This window comes from Bos taurus, chromosome 22 (genome assembly GCF_002263795.3).
Source record: "Bos taurus isolate L1 Dominette 01449 registration number 42190680 breed Hereford chromosome 22, ARS-UCD2.0, whole genome shotgun sequence".
In the NCBI taxonomy this organism is placed as follows: Eukaryota; Metazoa; Chordata; class Mammalia; order Artiodactyla; family Bovidae; genus Bos; species Bos taurus.
Window position 1 is genome coordinate 16,946,739 of NC_037349.1, and position 17,745 is coordinate 16,964,483.

Consider the following 17,745-nt stretch of genomic DNA (forward strand, 5'->3'; position numbering starts at 1 on the left):
CAGGAGCGCAGCAGCGGCGGCCGGCGGCCGGAGCTCGGCCCCAGCCAAGTCGGGCCTCCCAGCCAGCCCCGCGGCGGGGCAGCCGCAGGTACCGCCCGGGAGCCGCCCCGCCCACGACCCTGGGCGCCGGAGGGCGGCGGGACCCCCCATCCGCTAGGTACCCTCTCCCAAAGATGGGAGGGGGTGCCTGGGCGTGCTGGACTCTACTTGAGCAGGGTAGGGCCTTTCTCCCCCAGCTCTGCCCCAGGCCCAGCAGGTGCCAGGTGGCCAGTGGGAAACTGAGCGGGTAAAAGAGGAAGGTGAGGAGGGATGTGTGTGTATGTGTCTGCCTTCAGCTGGGCCTGAGTGTGGAAGGACTGGGCATTTGGAGGTATAGCTGTGTGGCGGCCGTATTGAGGTGTGCGAATGTCTTAGCACAGGCAAGTGGATCAAATGTGAAGTTGCAGGTATGTTGGTGTGTAAGGGTATCCGTCTGGGTGGCGATGTCTGGGAATCCGTGTTTTTGTTGCAGACTGTATCCAAGTGTGTGTGCTGGGGTCTGGCTCAAAGGGTAGTAAGTCAGAGTTGGGGGGTATATAGTTGTGTCCTGAGGATGTTTGGAGTTAGATATAAGGATTTGGAGTTTAAGAGCTTCTAGGGTGTATAGGAGGGCTTCTGTGGTGGCTTAGTGGTAAAGAATTCACCTGCTAAGCAGGAGACACAGGATCGATCCCTGGGTGGGAAAGATCCCCTGGAGAAGGAAATGGCAACCCACTCAAGTATTCTTGGATGGGAAATCCCATGGAGAGAGGAGCCGGGTGGGCTACAGTCCATGGGGTCACAAGAGTCAGACATGATTTGAGCCACTGAACAGGGTGTGCAGGAGCTGCAGGGTGACAGGTGTGAGGAATCCAGGATGTCTGGTACACAGGTGAGGTAGGTGTGTGTGTGTGTATCTGTTCTGTCTAGGTGTCATCTTGTCCTGGTGTGTGTGGATTTGTTTTGGGGTGTGGGAGAGATGTCTGGGTGTGAGGGTGTCTGGGGGGTGAGTTGATGTGGGCTGATGTCTGGGTGTACATGTGAGATCAGAGACTCATCTGGAGATGGAGTGTGCAGATCTGGGGGCAGGCGTCTGGTTTCAGGGTTGTGTGTGGGTCTTGGTGCAGGGATATGTATGGAACTGTGAGTTTGTTTTTTTTTTTTTTTTGCCAGGCCCCAGATGGATTTTAAAATTCTGCCCTCTGGAGCTTACCATCAATTCTCTTTTCCTAGAAGTTTCTGCCCCTGGGATGGGTGGTCAGGCCTCCCAGGAACAAAGTCCCATCCAAAGAGTGGATTCTCACGCCATGGGCTCTAGTTAGGGCACCTTCCCCCCTTTTTCCAGCAGAAGAAACAGAGAAGGAAAGTGCCCTCCCTGAGGTCACACAGCACACTGGGTTGTGTTTTGACCTCCCTTTCCGTGGGCTTATGATGGCATTGAGAGGCTGTGTTTTCTGGATGGGTCCTAGTCTGGCTGCAGTGCCCTCCAAGGCCTTTGCTTTCAGCAAGCTTAGCTGGGGCCTCATTGGGCAGCTATCCATCTCCAACCAAATCGTATCCATCTCCAACTTCAGCTCCCCATTCCCCATCTGATAACTGGGGAGAGAGTGCTCACCTGCTACTGCTGGTTGCGACAGAGGGCTCAACAGAGTAAAAGTATAGGCTGGATCAGGGTGAGATGAAGCCAGTAGGGGACAGGTTGGCGGGGGGGACCCTTTCTCAAGCTGCTGGGACCCAAATGGGGAGTCAGGACTGAGAGGGGTAACAGGAGGCCTGGGCAGTTCCAGCTGTGCCTGCTGTTGCTGTGGTAACAGTGCAGAAGGAGCTATTTAAAAACGTGGCTGAGATATTGCTGGAAGCCCAGGCTGCCGGAAACCTGATTTCCGAGAGGCTTGGCAAGGGAGGAGGAGGAGGGAGAGGAGACACCCCAGCGATTCCCAGGGTCGGGCAGCAACATCGCTGGTTCTGGGGACAGGGTGATTCTCTGGGGCTGTGTGTTTCTACAGATTGTTCTGGGGTCTTCTTTGCTGTCCTCCTAGAGTTCAGTGTCCCCTCGTGTGTTTGGATTTAGAGAGGGAGAAATTGGGAGGTGAGCTGAATGAATGAATGAGTGACTTTATTGAATAAAGAATTTTGCTGCCACCTGAAGGATTTTCCTCTAGGCTTAAGGATATAATGAATGGATGTTGCTGAATGAACAAATGGCCTGTGAATGAATGTTGGATGATTTTGTCAAATGAATGAATCAAGGATGAATAAATGCATGCTCAGTGGGGCCCTCACTAAGTTCCCACAAGGAAGTCTGAGCCCTGCTGAGTCTTCTTCCATTCCCTTTCCCAGGAGCCCTGGCTGTGGCCAGGGGGCAGTGGGCCATGCCGGGGGCAGTGGAACGCCCCAGCTGGAAGCAGGCAGAGGACATTAGAGACATTTACGACTTCCGAGATGTTCTGGGAACGTGAGTCTCCGTGGCAGGAGAGAAGGGGGAGCTGTCCCTGAGCTGGGGGGGAGGGTGGGGAGGGTCCTCACTCGTGGGCCTGGCTGGCTGGGGAGGCTGGGTCCAGGGTGGTGCTTCCTCTGGCCAGTTGATCACTGCTTCCTGTTTTCCTACATCCCAGGCCCTGTGGTGGCCTTGTATGGCCCGAGTGGCCGGGAGTTTTCACTTCTGGCTGACAGGGGGTGGAACAGAGGCTGCTCTTGCTCTGGGTTCCTGTGACAAGAAGAAAGTAGGCGAGAATGAAGGAGCCAGTTTTTTAAACTGACTGCCAAGAACTGGGGGTTCTGGCCTAGGTTTTGGAACTGAAGCTGGGCATGGCTCTGTTCTCCATGGTGAGAATCCAGAAATAACTCAAACCTGATCTCTGCCCCTCAAGTTGATCCCAAACATGTGAGGGAGACAGACCCACGGAAAATGACAACCGGGCATGTATGGTGCTCTAGCTAATTTTGCGAATGAGGACTTTGTTGAGCCCAGAGAGCAGCGGCTTCTGTATGGGGAATAACTTTCTGGAGAAGGGGGCATTAGAGCTGGGGATTGAAGGATGGGCAGGAGAGTACTTGTCAGACGGGGAGAAGGCATTCTAGGCAGGAGGAATAGCATAAACAAAGGCTCAGAGATATGTTATGTGTGGAAAGAGACAGAGTCTGGTAGAGCTTATAATCAGAGGCTGGGAGAAGAGTGGAAGACACTGAGGAAAGAGAGGAACAGGTCAGGTAAGGCCTCGAAGCCAAGCTATAGAGGCTGGAAGTAATCTCATGAGCCACAGGATAACATTTAAGACTTTTTGGCAGATGTGCAATTCAGGATGGTCATTCTGGCCACGGTATAGAGGGTACATTGAAGAGGGACAAGACTGGAAGCCAGCAATGGGCTATCATAGTCACTAGTTAGTCTGATGATTGAGATTTCACCATGAGATGCTGTTCATTGACTATGACTTATGATCCCAGGAAAAGCAAATAGTTCTAGAGAGCACGAGTCAACACTCATTCCTTAACCAGTGAACTTTAGTGAAAATGAGTATGCTCCTTTCTAAGACTGTTCGAAAGCACTGCTTCTCCAGTGAGCATACATATCACTGGTTGTTCAGTTTCTAAGTCATGTCCGATTCTTTGTGACCCTATGGACTGTATGTAGCCTGCCAGGCTCCTCTGTCCTCCACTATCTCCTGGAGTTTGCTCAAATTCACCTCCATTGAGTTGGTGATGTTGTCGAACCATCTCATCCTCCACTGCCCCCTTCTCCTTTTGCCTTCAATCCTTTCCCAGCATCAGGGTCTTTTCCAGAGAGTTGGCTCTGCGCATTAGGTGGCCTAAGTATTGGATCTGGTTAAAATGCAGCTTCTGATTTTAGTAGGTCTAAGGTGGGGCCCAAGATTCCACAGTTCTGAAGAGCTACCAAGTGATGCTGATGTTCTTCATGGTTCTAAAGGGTGTTAAATAAGCCATGACTCAAATTGGCTTTTGCAGAAAAAGGAATGAATCAGTCATGCACATAATCAAAAAGCCTAGGGGGTAAACTTCAGGTATGGGATACAGGGGCTCACATGATGTTATTAGGAAACTGTCTTTGTTTCTCAGCTCTGATTTCCTTTGTGTTGGCTTCATTCTCAAGCAGGCTCTCCCCAAGTGGTGGCAAAGATGACCACCATTAGCTCCAGGCTTACATCCTACCAACTTAGCAGGAAAGAACACCTCATTCTCAAAGTGCCAGTAACCTGGCTTACATCACAGGACCCAGTTACCGTGGCCAGGGGATAGACGACTCTTATTGGCTAGGCTGGGGCACCTCTGGCACCAAAGAGGTGAATGGGTGATAGAGGGAGGCTCATTCCACTTCCTTGTCCTGGGGATGGTCATGTAACCCATAGTGGGATGGAGGAGAGGCTGGAGGGAAGCTGAGGTTCTGGTTCTCCATCTCATGAATCCCCTCTCCCTGCAGAGGAGCCTTCTCTGAGGTCATCCTGGCAGAAGATAAGAGGACTCAGAAGATGGTGGCCATCAAATGTATCGCCAAGAAGGCTCTGGAGGGCAAGGAGGGCAGCATGGAGAATGAGATTGCTGTCCTACACAAGTGCGTGGAGCAGATTCTGTCCCTGCTCTGGGTCAACCCTGCCTTGACCTGTCCCATGCCCCTCCTCTCTCTGCTTTGGGCAAATCACCTAACCTCTCTGAGCCTCAAACTGCTCATTTGTAAATGGGGGTAATTATCTCCACTTGGTAGGATGTGGGGAGCATCAGACATCCTTTACTTCAAGTGCCTGGCACGAGAGCAAACATGACTGATGTGATTAAGATGCCACTGCTTCTTTACAATGGTTTAATGTCCAGTCATATCTAAAGGTCAATCCTTGAACATGTCTTGAACCCATGTACCTCTGCTGATGCTATCTCTAGACCTACCTCAAGTTGCCCTACATATTACACCACCTCACAAGTTTAAAAACACCCATCTGCTGATACCCTGACAACAACGAGATGGTCTCTGAACTGCTAATGCTGATGGGAAACCTGCTGTTCTCACTGGAAAGCTCATATAGAATCTCCACTTCCAGCCTCCCACCTGAGCTTTCCCATCACCCTGAGCAGGGATGAAATAATCATTTCTACCACTGGGTCGGGAATACTGAGGCCCAGAGAGGACAAAGGACTTGCCTAAGGTCACACAGCAAGTCTGTGGCAGAGCCAAGCCTTCCATCAAACTCACTCGCCATCATTGGTTCATTTCTGGAGTGTTTAATGTGTGCCAGGCACTGTGCAAAGATTCTTCCCTGCATTTCTTCACGTGATCCTCACCTCAATACTTGGAGGGAAGTACTATCACTGGCTTCATGTTACAGATTTAAAAAAACAGGCCCGGAGAGGTTATACTCAATTCAATGAATATTAGTGAGCACTCAGTCTGCACCAGGTGTGGAGGCACAGTGGTCAGCAAGATAAAGCTGCTGGTCTTGTAGAGATGATATGCTGGTGGGAGAGGCTGGCAAATTTATAAACCCAGACAAGTGTTAAAATCCTATAGCAGTCAGCACTGTGAGGTGAGAAGACATGCCCTCAACAGCACGTGGCAGAGGCAGATGAGGACTCAGGTCTGTGCAATGCCAGAGCCCAGTGTTAACCTCCATGACACTATAACACATCATGGTAAAGCAGCTGTTCCCTTTGGGACCCAGATCTTTGGCTCATCCTACCCAGGTTTGCAGGCAGTGGCTCCTTAAGATGAGGGTAGGGAGGTGGCTGAACTGTCCTCGACTCTGAACCACCTCATTTCTCCTTTCAGGATCAAGCACCCCAACATCGTAGCCCTGGATGACATCTACGAGAGTGGGGGACACCTCTATCTCATCATGCAGCTGTGAGTGGCCCTGTGTCAACCCCTTTCTCACACCCGTCCCTGCTTCTCCCTCCCTGGTCTCTCTGCATCCACTGGTGTCTTGGCCAGACTGTCCTGTCCCTGGCTGCAGGGTGTCAGGCGGTGAGCTGTTTGACCGAATTGTGGAAAAAGGCTTCTACACAGAACGGGATGCCAGCCGCCTCATCTTCCAGGTCCTGGATGCCGTCAAGTACCTGCATGACCTGGGCATCGTACACCGAGACCTCAAGGTGGGTGTGTGGGAAGCTAGGGCATCCAAGGGTGGGGCCTCCGCAAACTCCCCACTGTGACCTTGGGTACCTCTCACCCCCTTGCTGAGCCTTGCCTTTCTGTCTGACCTTGTAAGCCCTAAACTGCTTCCTCCCCATTCCAGTTCTGAAACTCGAACACAAAGGTGATTATCCCAGTAACATCTTAGGTTTTTTCTGATAATAAAACTCCCACTTGCTCTTTGTAGAAAACTTGGATGACAGCAAAACACAAAGAAGACAGCCAGAAATCCCCAAAGCCCTCCACCTCAGAGATGATGATGAGGCGCATGTTTGGTGGTCCATCACACTCTGCTGTAGGAGGAGAGCACCAGGGTGAAACAGAGCTGACTCTGAATTCTGGCCTAGCCACTCCCTGACTATAGATCCCCAACTGCAAGTCACTTTGCCTCTCAAGGCATCCGTTTACTCATCTGTAAAGAGCGATTATTCACAGTGGCCTGGCAGGGATGTGGTAAGGATGAACTGAAATGAAGCACAGCACAGGATCTGGCACACAGTAGGTGCTCAAAAATTCTTCAGGGCTTCACAATACACACCTGAGGTTTATAGGAAATTCCGCCCCCATACCCTGAGGTCCTTGTCCTTTTGGGAACTTCTGACTTCCTTGAGAACTGCTTGAGTTTCTTGTGCCTCCAACCAAGATGGCAGCTGTAAAACTACAGTAGCTTTGGGGAAGTGGGGCTCATTGGGGTGTTTGCAGAGGCAGAAGCTTCTGCTAGCCTCTGGCTATTTCCAATTCTCCTTTCCCTCCCTCCCGCCCTCCAAGCCAGAGAATCTGCTGTACTACAGCCTGGATGAAGACTCTAAGATCATGATCTCCGACTTTGGCCTCTCCAAGATGGAAGACCCCAGCAGTGTGCTCTCCACGGCCTGTGGGACCCCAGGATACGTGGGTGCGGAGGGCCCTGGTCTGGAGCTGTGGGCAGGGAAGAAGTGGGAGCTGCAGGGCAGAGATTTGTCAACACCATGTCCCATTCCCTCCACAGCCCCTGAAGTGCTGGCCCAGAAGCCCTACAGCAAGGCTGTGGATTGCTGGTCCATTGGGGTCATCGCCTATATCCTGTGAGTGGGGGCCTGGCTGTTACAGATGTGACTCCAGACTTCTCCTCTCCCCTACTTTGCTCTCTTCTTCCTCTGTGCTATTTCTTCCTTCCTGCCATCCATATTTATCTCTACCAGTTAATGACTGTATTATTTCACTCAATAGAGACTATGTTTCTGGCCACTGTGGCCAAGCACTGGGGATTTAGCAGAGGATAAAAACGACAAAGTGCTTGCCCTCAGGGAGCAGACATGCTAGTAGTAGGGGACACAGAAAATAAACAAGTAAATAAACCTGTACAATAATGGCAGGTAGTGAGACATGTATGAAGAAAAATCAAGCAGGGTAGGGAGATGGGATGGATGCTGTTTTAGATAAGCAGGTCAGGAGCCTCTCTGAGGAGGTGGCACATGAGTGGCATCCAGCATGAAGTGAGGGAGCCAGACACTCAAAAGTGTTCGGGGAGAGTGACTTAGAGCACAGAGCAAGCGCAAAGGCCCTGAGGAAGGACAGATGGTGGCACAATACGGAATTGAACGCTGGTGGAGTCGGACAGGAGTGAGCAAGGCAGAGAGCTAGATTTCCCCACTTTGTAGAAGGGGAACTCCTTCCTGGGGGTCCTGTCTGAACCTCAGCATCGCACCAAAGCTGCATCTGGGAGCCAGTGTGTACACTGACGGTAGAAATGAGAATGAGTTTCTCCCTGCCCAGGCTCTGTGGTTATCCTCCCTTCTATGACGAGAATGATGCCAAACTCTTTGAACAGATTTTGAAAGCCGAGTACGAGTTTGACTCTCCTTACTGGGACGACATCTCTGACTCTGGTATTTGGGGCTTTCCTTTCTTCCCCTGATCCTACCTCCAGTCCCTGCTTCATCTGCTTGGGTTGGGGGTGGGGGAAGGTCTCCTCACTTCACCAGGTTCCCCAGCCCCAGATTAAGCACTGTCTTTAGACCAGACACCTCACCCTGGGTGCTTTTCTCTGCCTGGCCCCTGGTCAGACATAGTATATTTCAGACTACCTCCCCACACTGACTTCCTAGTACCTAAAACAACACCATTAATGTTTTCATCTGTCCTTTTGTGCCTCCAGTTAGGCGGCAAAGCTTGTGAAGGCATTATTGATCATTTACATGTCAGTGTGAATCTTCTCTAAGAACAAGTTATTATTAAGGGAGAAAGCTGGAGAGCTAGGTTGGGTCGGGGGGCTTAGAGAAAGAGTACAGGTGGGGTGGGGCAGTGCATGGACAGATCTGGCTTTGATGCCAGGCGAGACCTGAGGGGGTGGGTTCTATCTTGGGGGTGTTCTCAGGCACCACCATGCTGTCTTTGCTCTTGTCTGGGGGGCTCAGCCAAAGACTTCATCCGGCACTTGATGGAGAAGGATCCAGAGAAGAGGTTCACCTGTGAGCAGGCCTTGCAGCACCCCTGGTGAGAGCTCCCACAAGCCTCGGGCTACGATGGGGTCTGGGGCCCCTAGGCCTGCCTCTCCCTTCACCGACAGCCCTCGATACACACCTATCCTAGGATTGCAGGAGATACTGCCCTAGATAAGAATATTCACCAGTCGGTGAGTGAGCAGATCAAGAAGAACTTCGCCAAAAGCAAGTGGAAGGTGAGCCCACGACCCCCATCTAGCCTCCAGCTCACACCAAGTGGGGCACACAGTAAATGCTCAGGGATGCGTACTGAAGGGTCTCATTCATTCATGCAATGCTGTGACACCCACTGTATTCCGGTGATGGTCTCTGATCTTCAAGACTAGAGGTATAACAGTGTATGCTTTTCAAGGAGACATAATCCAAGTTATGGGGTCCTGGAAGGGGCCTAAAGTGGTCATGGCCTGACAGACTGGTCAGGCCTGAGAGCCAAGTAGGAATTAGCCTAGCACAGCAGGATAAGGTCTGAGGCAGAGGGAACTAGGGTGCAAAGGGCCAGGAGAAGAGAGTACAGCCGTTTGGGCAGTGCCTGGCAGGACTGAAGGGGCTGCAGGAAGGAAACCAGGCTGAAGACAGGTCGGGGCCAGGCTGCCTGGCGGCTTGGGTCCCACAGTAGAGGGCTGACTTGATGCTGAGGAGCTCCGGAAGGATTTTCAGCTGAAACTTGACCTTTACAAGGGGCTCTCAAGATGCTGAAAGGCAGTGTGAAGGCTGGGAGGCCCTCTAGGGGACTGTGGCAGAGATGTGGTCAGGAGACAGTGAGGGCTTGAATCAGAATAGTGACAGTGGGAACAGAGGACACTGGACCAGGAGTTGTTTGGGAGGCAGAACTGACAAGAAGTGATGTTAGAATGGATACTGGAAGAGAGAGGAGGAGATGTCCAGGGCTCACCCAAGATTTTGGTTGGGGACAAGCTGGGTGATGGTACCATCACTTAGATGGAGATCCTGGGGCCAGAAACTTGTTTTTGGGGAGGTTTTGATTTAGGACATGGTAAATTCGAGGGACATTTCAGTGGACAGGTTGAGTAGAGAATGATACACACACAGTTGCACAAGGCATTTAACCTCTCTGTGCCTGTTTTCCTCCTTTAACAAGGCTGAAATAGTGCCCACCTCAAAGACTTTCAGGAAGATTAAATGATCTATTACGATAAGTACACACAATGCTATACAAAGTGTTTACTATTATGTGAATGTGAATTATATGAGAAATTATACATGTCTACATATATTATATACATGTGTGTGTATGTGTGTTTAACTGTATAATATGACTGAACATAATTTAATGAAGTCTTGTAGAGGTTTCAGGGAGTTTTGGGGATCAACCAATATTACTTGAATGAAAATAACAGAACTGCTATTAAGAATTCTACTGCCAGACCCTGCCCCACGATCTCCTACTCTCTCAAAAGTCCCTTCTGCCTTTCTCCACAGCAAGCCTTCAATGCTACAGCCGTGGTGCGGCACATGAGGAAGCTACAGCTGGGCACCAGCCAGGAGGGGCAGGGACAGACAGCGAGTCGTGGGGAGCTCCTGGCACCAGCAGCAGGGGGTGAGAACAGGGCTCTGTGCCAGGGCATGGGAGGTCCGTGGAGAGCGGCCCAGGCTGGAGTGGAGAGTCTGCTCCTGTGATCAGCTCTGCTCTGTCTTCCTATGTAGGGCCGGTGGCTGGCTGCTGCTGTCGCGACTGCTGTGTGGAGCCCAGCCCGAAACTGTCCCCCTCTCTGCACCCCCAGCTCTAGGGGCCTGGATCCAGGGTCAGGATCTGCTATGCAGGAAGGGTTGGGGATGGCCTACTCCCCCTCCCTCCCTGAACTGGGGAGGTACCCTGCCCCACTCCCTCCACACCCCTTTCTGTATCACCCCTCCACTGCATTTTCCATACAAATATTTCTATTTTATTGTTCCTTCTTATAATAAAGGGAAGAGATTAAACCCACAGGCAGCTCTGTCTCCTCAGACAACCTATACCCAACATGGTTGTGCAAACTGCTTGATTTGAGGGTGCCTGGTCCTTGAGGTAGCTGCAGGAAGTCCCCTTTCCAACATGAGACTGGATGGGGGAGAGTAGGAGGGAGCAGTAGGGAGGGGTGTTTGGGGAATCCCTTTTTCCATGCCCCCACCTAGCCTTCCGGCCCTGTGCACCTCTTTCTGCGCTTTGCTGGTGGCTCCTGAGCTTGCTGGAGTTGGCGCAAGTCAGCACTGAACAGCACCTGGGGCAAGAGGGGTGGGAGTCTGAGTGGGGAGAGGGCACATTGCAGTCAGGACTGGTGGGGCAGTGTGGGGAGCTGGAAGGGCTCATGGGTGGCAGGGCTGGGGTGGATAGAGAGTCCTTTAGGCTCAAATGGGACAGCAATGGAGGTAGAAGAAAATAGGTCAGGGCCAGGGAGAAGTCCTATGGGGTCTGGGCTGGAGATGGAGGGGAAGCCTAGGTACACTCACTGCTTGGGCCCAGCCAGCATAAGGTCCCCACAGGTTCCGGAAAAAGTTACCTAAACCAAAAAAAAAAAAAAAAAAATTACCTAAACCAGAAGTGGTGAGGTGACGTTAAATGGCCCCTTGTGCTCCCTGTCCACAAGGGTGGGGTTTTAGGGAGAGGTGTATTTCTACCACCTCAGCCCACACATCCCAGCCCTGACATCCCACTCTCTCTCCTTACCCAGTTCCTTGTTGGCCTGGGGGCTCGGGCCCTTGGCCTGGCTGGTGGTGGGGTGCCAGCTGTAGTCACGTTGGGCAATCTGCCACACATGGACGTCCACGGGCACAGCCTGGGGTTTGTCTAGCGCCATCAGGCAGATGCAGTCAGCCACCTTTGACAGACAGAGAGTAAGCCACAGTAAGCCACAGAGGAATGGCAGGGTCTAGTCAGCAACCTGCTTCTAGTTCCAAAGCCAGATGCTTCCTTCTCCACTCTGAGGACACTCTTACTGTATTTTCTATTAATAATTTAAAAAACAGCTGTGACGAGAGTGCTACTGGGTAAACATCTTATGTGTGCCAGTTTCATCATAACCTGAAAAGAAGGTTTATTGTAGACAAGAAAACAGGTCCTGAAGGTGAAGTGATTTGGCTGAAGTTACACAGATAGGGAGACTCAGAATCAAGATTTAATGTTAGGCTAGAGTTCAGAGCCCATTAAAAAGGGTAATTTAAATAAAAACTCATTTTTAAAGTACAGAGAAATATAAAAAAGAAAACAATAAATACCAAATTCCCAGTCATCCTTCTGATACCTAACCATTCTTGATATTGAACAAGAGGTCTATTATCCTTTAATAAAAAAAATTTTTTAATTCTGTAAAGCAATTATCCTTTAATAAGAAAAATTTTTTAAAAGTTCTGTAAGTATATATAATTTTAAGGGAAGAACAAAATGAAAAGTGGAAGGCTTCCCTGGTGATCCAGTGGTTAAGACTCTGAGCTCCCAATCCAGGGGGAATGGGTTCAATCCTGGTCAGGGAATTAAGATCTTGCATGTCACATTGACAGTGTTTTAAAAAAAAAAAAGTTGGAAACATCTTATTTGTCTTCCCAAAGGTAACCACTATTGAGTTTCCTATGATTCCTTCCAGAAGTTTCTGCACACATACGGCAGTGTATGTATGTACCTGAACAAATGGTTTTTCTAAAAATGCATTCAAAGAGCAATGTCTTTTATACCCTTTCTGCATTCTACATATTCTCTAATAAAACATCTGCTGGTATCCTTTCTCCCTCCCACTCTGCCTCCAGAAGCCAAGCCCACACCCAGCTCTCTGACTGCCTTGTCTCCTCCTCTGCTATTCTCTGCATGAAAAGTGAGAGTAGCTTCTTCCTGCTTCCTTCCTTCCCTTCAACCCCGGGCCTCACCTTGGTGCCTACTCCAGGCAGGGTGCAGAGGGCCTTGTGAGCCTCCTCATAGGGGGCCTTGCGCAGCTGCTGCAGCCAGGGAAGTCCACCCCGTTCTTCTAGGATGGCTCGGGCACTGGCACTCACAAAGCGGGCACGGTACCCCAGGCCCAGATTCCTGAGCTGAGCTTCCACCTCTGGCCCTGTGGGGGAGTGAGGAGGAGAACAGGGGTCAGACATTCTCAAATCCTTCCTGTCATCAGGCTAGTGCGTGAGCCCTGCATACGACACGTATGCTTTTCCTAAGTACCCTTCTCCTACCTTGCCGTTCTCTGGGAGACCCCAGGACACTTGCACATACAAAGGAAAGGGTTAAGCCTGGGTTCTGCCCCTCTACAAATGTTTTCTGAGCACTATGTGCTGTGCACTGGAGCAGAGATTGAGAAGGACTTGCTGTCATGGAGGAACTCCTCAGTTGAGTTCTTTAACCTTCCCAAAGGGTGTGAATTCATGAATTCACATTTATGATCTAAAATAATACACAGGGCTTCCCTGGTGGTCTAGTGGTTGAGAGTCTACCTGCCAATGCAGGGGACATGGGTTCAATCCCTGGTCCTGAAAGATCCCACATGCCGCAGAGCAACTAAACCTGTGTGCCACACTACTGAGCCTGTGCTCTAGAGCTGCAGCTACCGAAGCCCACAAGTCCTACAGGCTGTGCTCCACAAGAGAAGCCACAGCAATGAGAAGCCCAACCACCCCAATGAAGAGTAGGTCCTGCTTGCCACAACTAGAGAAAGCCCATGCACAGCAATGAAGACCCAGAGCAGACAAAGATAAATAATCTAAAAAATAAATAATAGTCATAATAACAGTAGCAGTTTCTATTATCATGCTTTTCTCAAGGACCTTGATGACAATACTACTGTTCTTCCCACTTTACAGATGAAGAAAATGAGTGCTTAGAGGAGGTTAAGTAACTCGCTCAAGAAAGGACATGACAGAGGTGGGACCTTGCACTGAGGTCTAGGACACCAAGCCGGTGCTCTTAACCCACTGCACTGCGCTACCTCATGACTGCCTTATTCATGCCTCAAACCCTTCTGGATAGAAATTGTCATTCCTATTCCACAAACAAGAGAAGCTTGGAGAAGTGAATGAATTCCCAGAGGTATTATGACTACTAAGCTGGGAGCTGAGACCCAAGACGGGTTTTCTAAGCACCCAAAACATTCTGTTTTCTCCAGCGAGGGCTGTGTCTTTGCTATGCAGGCACGAAGCACTTCCTCCAGCTTGGTTCTCACATCTGCCAACTGAGGTACTTGCCTCTGTAAATACTTCCCTCACAGCGCTCCCATGAAGAACATGTGTGTTTTTGGATGCAGAATTGTTGGGTTCACAGCAGAGATAGCAATTTGAATTTGCTGCTTACTTCATATATGCCAAACACTATGCAAGGTGAGCTATGTGCATTCCTTTACTCAACCCTCTTGAAACTCTGACAGGGCCTATTGGAGCTATTGTTATCCCATTGGAGCTATTGTTATCCCATTCAATGGATTAAGAACCTGAGGCACAGAGAGGCTACATAATGAGCTCAAGATCATATAGACAGAAGTCAAGTGCCAGAGTTGAAATTCAGACCCAGGCAGGCTATCTCTAGAACATGCATCTTAAGCCCAAACTACTGTACATTGTACACAAATGTCTTCTGATGAGCCATTGAACTCTGGGCAAAAAGCACAGACCACTGAAGTGCTGACATTTCAGGGACAAGGAAGATGACGTATAACTGGGGCTGACCAGACCAGGCAGGGTGGTTCTGGATGAGGGCAGTATTTAAAAAGGCAGGTAGCTTTGGGATGGAAGAAAGGCATCAGAGGAGAACTCAACAGGCCCTGAAAGCTGTCGTAAGGCCTGGAGGCAGGGACCCAGCTACTCACCAGCCAGGGCCTGCAAGCTGGGGAAGCCATGGTAGGTGACATCATCAAGCTGGATGAGCCGAGGTCCAAAGGTCTGGCAGAGCCGTTCCACCATGCCAGTGATGCGCGCAATGTTGTTGTTGGAGGAACAGATGAAAGAGAAAAGGCATTCGATGGGGTCCAGTTGCAGGAGTCGCACACCTGGGGACCAGAAAGGTAGGGAAATGAGAAATCACCTGCTGTTGGTAGTGACCTCTTCTTACCCTCAGATCCTAGGCTCCAAGGGGATCCTAGGGGAATGAGGGACAGCGTTGTTAAAGACAGTAACCCTGGAGCTCTCATTCTTTGTAGCATCTTGTGAGGTCCATGTTATCATCCCATTCCACAAAGAATGCACGGTGTAACCACTACGAGGTTGGGGATTTGTTTTGTTCACTGTGGTATTCCCAGTCACATAGATGATGCTCTGCAACATTTACAGAATGAACGATGTCACCAGCCCCAGATCACACAGCCAGGATTTGGCTCAATATCCCTGTCACTTCACTACGGTGGTCAGCAGGACATTAACAGTAGTAATGTCATTAACAGTAATAATAACTACTGTGTGTCAGGCACTATTCTAGGCACTTTATTTGTATTAGCTTCTTTAATCCTCATAAAATTCTGAGATAGATATAATCCCCATTTTACATATGGTGAAACCGAGTAACTTAACCAAATCACAAGCAACCCAACCTCTGCCTCAGGCTCTGTACTCACCCTTGAATTTCTGAGCCACCTCTTGAAAGTGGGGGTCCACGGAACTCCAATGGTGATACAGGGGAGCAAGGCTGACATCCAGCTGGAAGTACTGTTGCACGGCCTTTAGCTCTTCCAGTGTGGGCCTGCCAACCCTGCCCTTGTCCCCTCGGTACACAGTGCAGTAAAGATGCTCCTCAGTCTGGGTCAGGGTCCATACCTGGTCGGCCAGCACGCCACTCCAGTGCGCAGGGCTTTGCTCCCTCCACCTGCGCTTCCAGGCATATGGCAGCCCTAGCACTCAGTGCCCCTTTCTACACCCTTTGGGGCCCTCCTATCCTATAACTGCTTCACATACAAAACTAACTCACGAACTGCAAAACACAAGTGCTTTCTTTTACATCAATTATACAATGTAATCCTCGCAACAGCACCGCGCAGGCTTTTCCACCTTATAAAGGAGTTAACAAGGTCACTACTCGTGCTTCGGTCTCTTTTGTACCCTTCCTTCACCCCCAACGTTCCTTTGCACCCAGGGCCTGCGGTGCTGAGGAGCCAAGACTCAGGGTCACTCACCGGAAAGACTGTCCAGAAGCCAGAACCAGGTCCAGGCGCAGTTCAGATCGTGGACAGGGGATGGAGGCCCATAGGGCCGGGAAGGAGGCTAGAGTGCGATGCCCCATGCTACCCCGAAGAAGGGAGACAACTGACATTTCCATTCAGACCCCGCCCCGCGATGGTCCTGCCCACTCGGAAGGGGCTCTACCTGTCAAAAGACCTGGCCCCAAAGACCACGCCCCTCAAGGCCTCACCCACCAGATCCTAGCCTCTTAATTTGGATCCGCAGTTTTATTTAATTTCTCCACTCCCCGCAGGCCCTGCTCTCTCAACGCTTCTGCCCTTTCACTCTGTCTTGACCCTCCCGCCCTTCACAGCCTTTGGGCACGCAACCTAGTCCCTCAAGCTACCGGGACTTTGTGAAGCGCGCGCTAACGCGCTCTTCCGCTTTCTCTGGGGGCCGACCTCTCTCTCACCGGAAGGAGGGCTCAGGCCAGGCTGATTGGACCCAGAGGTAACCAATCCGCGGAGAGTTAGGAGGCGCCAATGAGAATCGGGCGTGGCGGCGAGTGGGCGGGCCTTTCTAGGCGCCGCAGCGGTTGGCGCGCGCTGGGCTCGGTGCCCGCTGTTGGTCTTTCCTCTGTGGGATTTGTCTGCACTCCGCACGCCGGCGCGTCCCATCCCCGCGCTCAGCGGCCAAGACGCACAGGGCGCCCTCAAGCCACAGTCCTCACCGCCTGATTTCCTCAGAGCCCTGTGATGCCTCAGGGCCTGCCCGCCCGCAGAACCAAGTGCTGTCCCCCGGCATCCTTGGGGCCTTTCTCAACGAGCCTCTTCGGGCTGATCTTCGCCTTTATCAGTCTGGCTACCCTGAACCCCCCTCACCGAGAATCGTGCCCGGATCGCAACTCCGGGCCAGCCGAAACCGAAACGTCTCTACAGCGTCTGGATCCCGAGGAATCTGCCTACTCCCTCGCTCTCTGAGTTTCTGCCCTCCAAGGGCTTGTCCCAGAGTCTCGACACCGAGCAACCTTAGGCCTCACTGACTTCCTCATCAGAGGCCTGCCTCCTGGGATTCTGCGCGGACTGCCCCATCTGGCGTCACCCGCCAATTGAAAACCCTACCGAAAGGGGCCTCTGTAGGCCCCCTCCAGGACTGCGCCCAGCGACCCAGAGAGGCCTCAGGACCACCAACTCTGTGGCCCCAGGGCACCCCCGTTGCCAGGGCCGGCTGTCTAGTCCAGGGAAGATGCAGCCAAACCTCCCTCCTGGAGAAAGACACCAAAACCACAGAGACAAGAACTGTATTTGGACGGTTTCTCCCCTTCTAGCATAGTGACTCTCGGTTACTGTATCTGAATGATCAGCCAGCAGATTCCTTAAGGGACAGACTGGCAGCTGATTTATCTGTCTCTCCCACACAGTATCTAGCAGAGGGCTGGAAACCTGGTAGCATCTCAGCCCACTGCTCAGTAGTCGCAAGACCCTGGGGCTGCTTCCTGTGCTTGTCTCTTCTGTAGGACACCAGCCCTCAGACGCCTAGCACCTAAAAGGGCATTCCTGCAGTAAATGTTTCAATCAGAAGAGAAGGTGTCAAAGTGGGGAATGAATGAAGAGTCACTCTGTACTCCTGCTCAGTCCCTAGCTAAACAGGGGAAGGTCACAGCTATAGTGACTCTGAAGAAGTACTTGGACCATCCAACTGGCAGAGGACTTGAAGCATCTGCAGTTCAAGAAGGCATGGGCACTAAACTCTTCCCTTCCAGCAGTTTGGCATACTGGTTACAGAACTTGCTTTGCAGACAGGCTTTTATTCAGAGTCTAGCTCTGCAACTTCCTAGTTGTGGGAACTTAGGCAAGTTACTTAATTTTTCTAAACTTTGGTGTCTTTATGGAATTAACTATCCTATTAACTTTCCCCATAGTTATTGTAAGGGTTATACAAAAGTGTGGATCTAAAGGTGTTTCAGCACAGAGTCTACCACTCAGTGAAATACATGGGGAATGGGAGCTGTCATATTATCTTTGTCTTACAAATGCAACAGCCAGC

General features: G+C 50.9%; 2 protein-coding genes across 6 annotated transcripts; one reads left to right on the forward strand and one right to left on the reverse strand.

Annotated features, from left to right (window-relative positions):
• On the forward strand, positions 1 to 10,585 carry CAMK1 (calcium/calmodulin dependent protein kinase I). Of its 2 annotated transcripts, none has more exons than XM_005222464.5 (12): positions 1 to 216; positions 2,359 to 2,473; positions 4,457 to 4,588; positions 5,795 to 5,869; positions 5,979 to 6,117; positions 6,926 to 7,052; positions 7,146 to 7,221; positions 7,913 to 8,025; positions 8,554 to 8,632; positions 8,729 to 8,816; positions 10,081 to 10,198; positions 10,306 to 10,585. In XM_005222464.5, exons 1-12 carry the CDS (start codon positions 174 to 176, stop codon positions 10,386 to 10,388), a joined length of 1,188 nt encoding a protein of 395 aa, XP_005222521.3. In that variant the 5' UTR covers positions 1 to 173; the 3' UTR covers positions 10,389 to 10,585. The 2 variants fall into 2 exon arrangements, with proteins under 2 accessions (XP_005222521.3, NP_001070336.1); NM_001076868.1 differs by having other exon boundaries at positions 8 to 88.
• Positions 10,522 to 17,625, reverse strand: OGG1 (8-oxoguanine DNA glycosylase). Of its 4 annotated transcripts, XM_010817459.4 has the most exons (8): positions 16,581 to 17,625; positions 15,714 to 15,821; positions 15,159 to 15,406; positions 14,418 to 14,597; positions 12,496 to 12,677; positions 11,306 to 11,456; positions 11,089 to 11,138; positions 10,522 to 10,859 (listed from the first exon to the last, which is right to left on the reverse strand). In XM_010817459.4, exons 2-8 carry the CDS (start codon positions 15,818 to 15,820, stop codon positions 10,770 to 10,772), a joined length of 1,008 nt encoding a protein of 335 aa, XP_010815761.1. In that variant the 5' UTR covers position 15,821; positions 16,581 to 17,625; the 3' UTR covers positions 10,522 to 10,769. The 4 variants fall into 4 exon arrangements, with proteins under 4 accessions (XP_010815761.1, XP_059735654.1, NP_001073754.2 ...); NM_001080285.2 differs by lacking the exon at positions 16,581 to 17,625 and having other exon boundaries at positions 10,526 to 10,859; positions 15,714 to 16,135; XM_059879671.1 differs by lacking the exons at positions 15,159 to 15,406; positions 16,581 to 17,625 and having other exon boundaries at positions 15,714 to 15,794.
• Between the last annotated feature and the right edge of the window lie 120 nt (positions 17,626 to 17,745).